At 37.8% G+C, this 6,273-nt stretch overlaps 1 protein-coding gene across 1 annotated transcript; it reads right to left on the bottom strand.

Moving 5' to 3' along the window:
• Positions 1–3,737: 3,737 nt before the first annotated feature.
• LOC149386082 (Octicosapeptide/Phox/Bem1p family protein) lies at positions 3,738–5,372 on the bottom strand. Its single transcript, XM_089625790.1, has 2 exons — positions 5,010–5,372; positions 3,738–4,896 (listed from the first exon to the last, which is right to left on the bottom strand). Exons 1-2 carry the CDS (start codon positions 5,251–5,253, stop codon positions 4,007–4,009), a joined length of 1,134 nt encoding a protein of 377 aa, XP_089481916.1. The 5' UTR covers positions 5,254–5,372; the 3' UTR covers positions 3,738–4,006.
• Between the last annotated feature and the right edge of the window lie 901 nt (positions 5,373–6,273).

The following is a 6,273-nucleotide window of genomic DNA, read 5'->3' as shown; positions in this document are numbered from 1 at the left end:
GAGTAGAAAATAGTGTTATCTGGTGGAGTTGGTCTTAGTAGCTCAAAATACCCGAGGACACGAGCCCGAAGCCAAGTTGATGAGGAAGTGATAGCGTACGTTATTTGAGAGTGTACACGACAAATTGATGAGGTAAAGATAAGACTTTGGAGCAAATCAATGAAGATAGATAGATCCATTAGACCCTATAAAACATAATAAATTAGTCAGAACAGAGGCCTAATAACAAAAATAAATTTGGGCTTAGCACGGAACTCAACTCAGACGAAGAGATAGTCGGCCCATTAAGTACGATTGAAAGAAAATTGCCCACTATGAGGCACGGGGTTAAAAAAACAAATTCCATAATAATCTCATTCCAAAATGGTATTTTCAATAATGCCTCACATTTTCAAACATTTATAAATAGCTTATCTTTTTTTAATTTTTGAAATCTTTGTACGTATTTTAATGAAACTCTAAAATAACAGAAAACAAGTAAGTAAAATATAATTGTAAAGAAGAAGTAAAATGTAGTAAATTATGTAATATTGAAAAAAAAAATTAGTAACTTATATAATCAGGAAATCAGTCAGAAGATGACAGTTCCAAGAACGTCTCATATTTATAAATAAATAAATCATAAATAGATTATTTTATATTTTATAAATGTTTGCCCTTATTCTAAATGAAACCATAAAAAATAGTAAAAAAATGGTATGAAGTAGCCAATTTAAACTATGACTTTTGCAAAATAGCTATAGTTTCATTAGGTATAGCAAAATAGCCAATTGAGAGTACAGGTTTTCATTAAATTTAATCCTGTCTCGATTAATTTTAATTCAGCCTTCATAAAGCTTACATTCTGTATTTATAGTTCGTTGGGATTAAATTTAATCCAGTCTAGATCAATCTTACTTGGGCTAGTTTGTTTATAGTTGACAAACTATGATTATTTTGCAAAAACTTAAGTTCTATTGGGCTATATAGCCGCTACAAAAAAAAAAGTCAAGAACTATAAACAGCAAGTAAAATGATTTACATAGTTAGGAAACTGATTCTTCAAATAAGATATTTTAGGTAAATTCTATAAAATGGACAAAAAAAATTGTCAATTTTGACTTATTGTAATAATTTGCAAACATAATATAGGTCGTAATTTGATATGAATGTCTGGGGGTGGCAAATGACCTATTTTGACTATTGTTTTCCATTTGATTTTAATAGGTACATTAATTCCTATTTTATCATTATCATTTTTATCCTATTATGCGTTAAAAGCATTCATAGAGCGTTTGTGATAGAACGCTTTGTGTTTTCAGTGTTTAATGTGGAAAAGTTGATGTTGTGTTATTTTGGAATTTTAATTCGCTGGAAGGAAATGGATCAACCGCGCTGAGAATACAGCAAAATGGAGTGAGTGAAATTTGCCTTTGATTGACACGTTTCAACTGTTGTACCTTGATACAACTAAGCACTATATGCTCCGTTACAAGCTGAGTTTGAGTAAATATTCGGATTCTTTTTTTTTTATATATATAAAAGACTCTGGATTTTGCCGTAACACAGAGATATCAATTTTGAAGAGCAAAAGTCGGACAACGAGAAGGTTTTGGAGACGGGACTCAACTCGAATGATACCATCATCAACACAAAGATTTGAGTAATCAATCTTTGTCGTTTTTTTTTTATTTCTTTCCAATCTCTTCTTTATCACGAATTTTATTTGTCTTTGGGAATTTTTTTGGTATGAGTAATTGAATTTCCAAATGATGGAGGGAAATTTCAATCCTAAAACACGACTTAAAGATCTTTGGTGTAGACATTGTAATTATTTCTCTTATTGAAGTTATTTTTTTTTCCAATTGTTAATTGCTCTTGAATTGTGCTATTGCTACTTTGATTGATCACCTATATAGGAATATTATTGTTTTTTGAAGTACTTCTAATTTCAATACATAACTGTTAGGATTGATAGTAACTAGTTGAGCAACTATGGTTATGGGTTTCATGAGAATCTTGTGACCGCTTGAAAATTTAACCAAAATTAATTGAATGGCATGTGTTATATTTAAATTGTTCCCGTGTCTCGATTTCAAAATTTGTTGTTGTTAGATTAGATCTAAGATGCGTGTTCACTAGGTTATTTGACGATTATGAATTTTCATCGGTACAATGTCATGATTAGCTAATATCATAATCTTGGGTGATTTTTTTAATTAATTTTATAATTCTTAAAACACTTGATTCTTTTTTCCTCTAAGTATCAAACCCTAAACCCTTTACATAGTACCCCTGGTACCCAGTCTTTCAACTATAAAACAACAATGAAAAAATAAAACAAGCTCTATCAATACCTAATTTTTTAGTGACTAATTCACATCAAGAGAACACAAAACCTTAGCTAGCCGTCATCGACGTTCGTTTGTTTTCGCTCACCCTCGATGTCGCCCCTCATCGCTTGCCCAACGATGTCTTTTATTATCTATAATTATAGAAGGAAAACTTCGAACCATGTCTATATGTATTATTGAGATGATGAAGATACTATTGAAAATATATATTTTTTTAATCACACGTGTGTTTATCTTTAATAAATATTCTTTCTATAAATTTTCTATGAAATTGTTTTTTAGGAAACTACTTTATCTAGTGTAACGATGGCGTAAGACGTAAGTCATGAAGACAAACTGAATTGTGCATACAAAAATCAAAACATGAATACATACACTATTTTCTAATTTGTAAACTTTAATTACTTTCGTTGAATTGTAATATCGCTTTGGTATTTTTAATTTTAGGCGGATGCTATTGAGATATTGTTAGTTGTTTAATTAATAATTAAGGAAATATTCATACGTTCTGGAATAGAAGTGCAGAATCTAAATTTTTGAGAATTTTGTCATCAGTTGATGGTCTTTTTGAACCTACTTACTATATTGGCTTGTTAATTGGGCTTGTAAGCCTTGTATTATCGCTCACTTCATTATCTCATTTCGATTGGAGCCTCGCACTGTTCATAGCGATAATCTTCGATTCGATCTGTTCCGAGTATCTTCATAGCATCTTATCTTTTTTATTAACGGATAAATATCTAGTAGTCAATTATGTCAAGAGCGGATAAATAAGGGATATATTATTTTTAATCGTGCATACCGGTTAGTAGACTCGCTTTAGAAACCGAATAAACAGTTACGAATAACGGGTAAAAATTTAAGATGAGTTCGAATAATAGATTTACCCGGCCATACCGTTAGACATTCCTAGTTTTTGGTCACATTATAGGACGAGATCATATAGAGCTCCGAATCGGAAGACATGCAATGTAGATGTGGGTCCTACACTCCCACCTCTAAAAGGTGAAAATAATGGGTCCCACTCTCTGCCCTTTCTTATCTTTTATGCATTATTTAACCCTCTCATGGCAAAGCCCAAAGCAAACAATGATTGGTGTGGTCAAACCGTCAAAGTCAAGAATTCAATGTTTTACAATCCCCTGATATATTTTACCAAACCGTTATTTCGGCTCGCTCGTGACGTGGCCAACCATAAACTCACGCAAAACAAAGGACCACAAGACTAATCTACGAGAGTCACACCCATATACTTCTTGCTCGTGAATTTTTTACATAGCATACTAAGATCAGTGGAACTATGAGCAGCACTAAACACTTTGCCTAGAGCGAAATATCATATGATCATAATACGGCCAAAAAAAAAACTCTCTAACTAACATTCACAAGAAAAAGAAAAATCAATGAGAAACATCTTCCTTCTTCATATACTTTCTTATATATATAACAATTCACACATCAAACAAGAGAGCAATGAAAAAAAAATCATAGCGAAATTCCAATGACTTACTTACACATATAATTTTTATACAAATCAATACATCCAAGCAAAACATGAAACCCTTTCAATATATATATATACCAAAATCAATCACGCCAAACAATTTTTATTTTTTTTTTATTTTTTGAACTTATTCATTACCGAAATGAAATGAAACAATCGACCATTATCATCACGAATGCGAAAAATTACCCGTTTTCGGGTCGGGCCCGGATCCCCGAAGCTCCTCCCCCGCCGCCACGACCATCCCCGGAAACCCCGACACGACCGTCTGACCGCCGGAGCTCCTCACACCGTACATGACGTGATGCTCCGGCAACGACACCACCCTCGGCGAAGCGTCACGAGGGTCCACCGTCGCTACGGCGGGCCTCCCGTACATCCCCTGGACCGGCTGTCCGTACGGGTACTGAACCGGCATGTACTGCACCGGAGCGTGGTGGCCCTGCACGTAGTACACCGGCATCGGGTGGTGCGCCGGCGCCGGCGCCGGCGTCTGAACGTAGTGGCGGAGCACCGGGCTGGCCTGCATGGGGATCGAGTCCGCGTGGTCGGGCCGGGTCTTGACCGGCGGGAGATTCGGGATGGACGAGAATTGCGGCGGGAGGATGGTGGCGGGGGAGCTGGGGTCGGAGACGGAGACGGCGTCGTGGAACGCGGGCCGGGTCTTGATCTTGGGCTGGGATTCGTCGGAGTTGTCGAGGCCGAAGAGGTAGTCCGGGACCTCCGAGACGATGGAGGAAGCTTCGGAGCGGTTCCGCTCCAGCGGCGGCGGAACTCCGTTTCCGCTTCCGCCGCCGCTGTTGAGGGCGTCGATGAACCAGTTGTCTCGGTTGGCGCCGGAGCCGTGGAGGAGCGTGGCGATGCCGGCGCTGTTTGGGGGGAATTCGTCGTCTTTCGGGAAGAGGAACAGACGGAGGCGCGTGGCTCGGGGGTTTTGATTCTGTGCGACGCGGTCGTACTCGTCCATCATGTTCTCCACGTCCTCGTCGGTGCTCACGGAGATCAGAGCGTCCAGGTCCTCGCTCGGGAGCTGGTACTTCACCGCCACGTTGCTCGTCCCTGAATCAACCAATCAATCAAATCGAGGATTCGGTGAATCGAAAGTCGAAATTGGGAACGGGGTTTTTCTTTTTTTCTTTTTTTCTTTTTCCTAGGGATTCGATTGGGTTTACCGGCGAGCTTGGAGAGCTTGGCGAGGAGGGAGGCGTAGGTGGCGGAGCGTTGGACGGCGACGATTCGAGTATCGCCGCCGACGTAGCGGAGCTGGTTGTCGTGCGGGCGCGGGATGATTTTGCCGCCGAAGCTGCACATGAAGCGCACGCGCGCGTGGTCCGGGTGGTGCGCGTCGGAGCGCGGAGACGACGCCACCGAGTCCGTCGCGTAGGATTCGATCTCCGACGGGTGGAGCGACGCCATTTCCGGGAGGGGAAGAGAAGTCGCTTCGTCGGCGATGTGACTTTGGAGACTTTGTTGTTTTGGTTGGTTGAGTTTGAGTTGTTATTCTTCTCAACTCTCAAGGCTGGCTTTGTCGGTTTTTTTGTTCATATCACTTTTTTTTTTTTTTTTTGTTCCACATGAGATGAGATTAATATTATTATTTAGTATCGTATCACGAAATTGAATTTCTTTACTTTTTTTCGCCCATAGGAATAGGCTATCAAAAATCAAAATCAATATTTATTATCATTTTAATGGATTTAATTACAATCAGGAAATTTTGGTTAATTATGGTTTCCAATAATTTGTAGAAAAATCATGTTTCGGGCCATGGACAATCTTTACATTATGTAGTTTCATTTCACTATCGTATTATATAATATTTCCTTTAATCTGAAAAAGAATGTTGTGAACTGTTGTATTATAAGCATAACGCATGAGTCATGACTGATTATATATTATTTAAAGGAAAGCTTAGTCAGCCCCAATAAACAAGAATTTGTACTTACTTAATTGTTGTCAATGTCATTGTCGTTTGCCACTTTCGGTTTAATCTTTAAACTCGATGACGTACAAGAGGGCCCCACAGTTGCAAGAGAGTGGGTTTTTTTTTTTTTTTTTTTTTTTAACACAGGGTTGGTGGGCGTTTCCATTGGTTTCAAACAACTTATTGGTTTCCAACTTTCCACAAAGATTTATTGAAGCATTTGTTTTTTTTTTTTTTTTTTTTTTTTTTTTTATCGAAGTATTTGTACTTTTATCTACTATTGCCTCAGTGGAGTTTTACTTTTACTGTTGATAAAAAAAAATGCTATCACAATTGGCTTCACTCCATGCAATGCAAGGTGGAATCATATTCAAAGGTGACAATTGCTCTAATAATTTCAGAACTCGTGAACTTGAAGAAGGATATACCATGGAGGACATCCATGAAATCAACAAAGAGTTTATTTTTAAGTGGGTTATTGGCCGTATATATATTTTATTTTTTTTATTTAA

The sequence above is a fragment of the Urtica dioica genome, chromosome 9, assembly GCF_054948205.1.
Source record: "Urtica dioica subsp. dioica isolate 48M chromosome 9, U.dioica_male_clone48M_v1_H2, whole genome shotgun sequence".
NCBI lineage: Eukaryota > Viridiplantae > Streptophyta > Magnoliopsida > Rosales > Urticaceae > Urtica > Urtica dioica.
This window is presented reverse-complemented; position numbering and strand designations above follow the sequence as displayed.

What these genes read in the sequence shown, in the direction of transcription:
- LOC149386082 (XM_089625790.1), bottom strand. Translation starts at nt 5,253, where the DNA reads ATGGCGTCGCTCCACCCGTCGGAGATCGAATCCTACGCGACGGACTCG. An exon ending in CAAGCTCTCCAAGCTCGCCG is followed by an intron (nt 4,897 to 5,009) that starts GTAAACCCAATC and finishes TGGTTGATTCAG; the next exon opens with GGACGAGCAACGTGGCGGTG.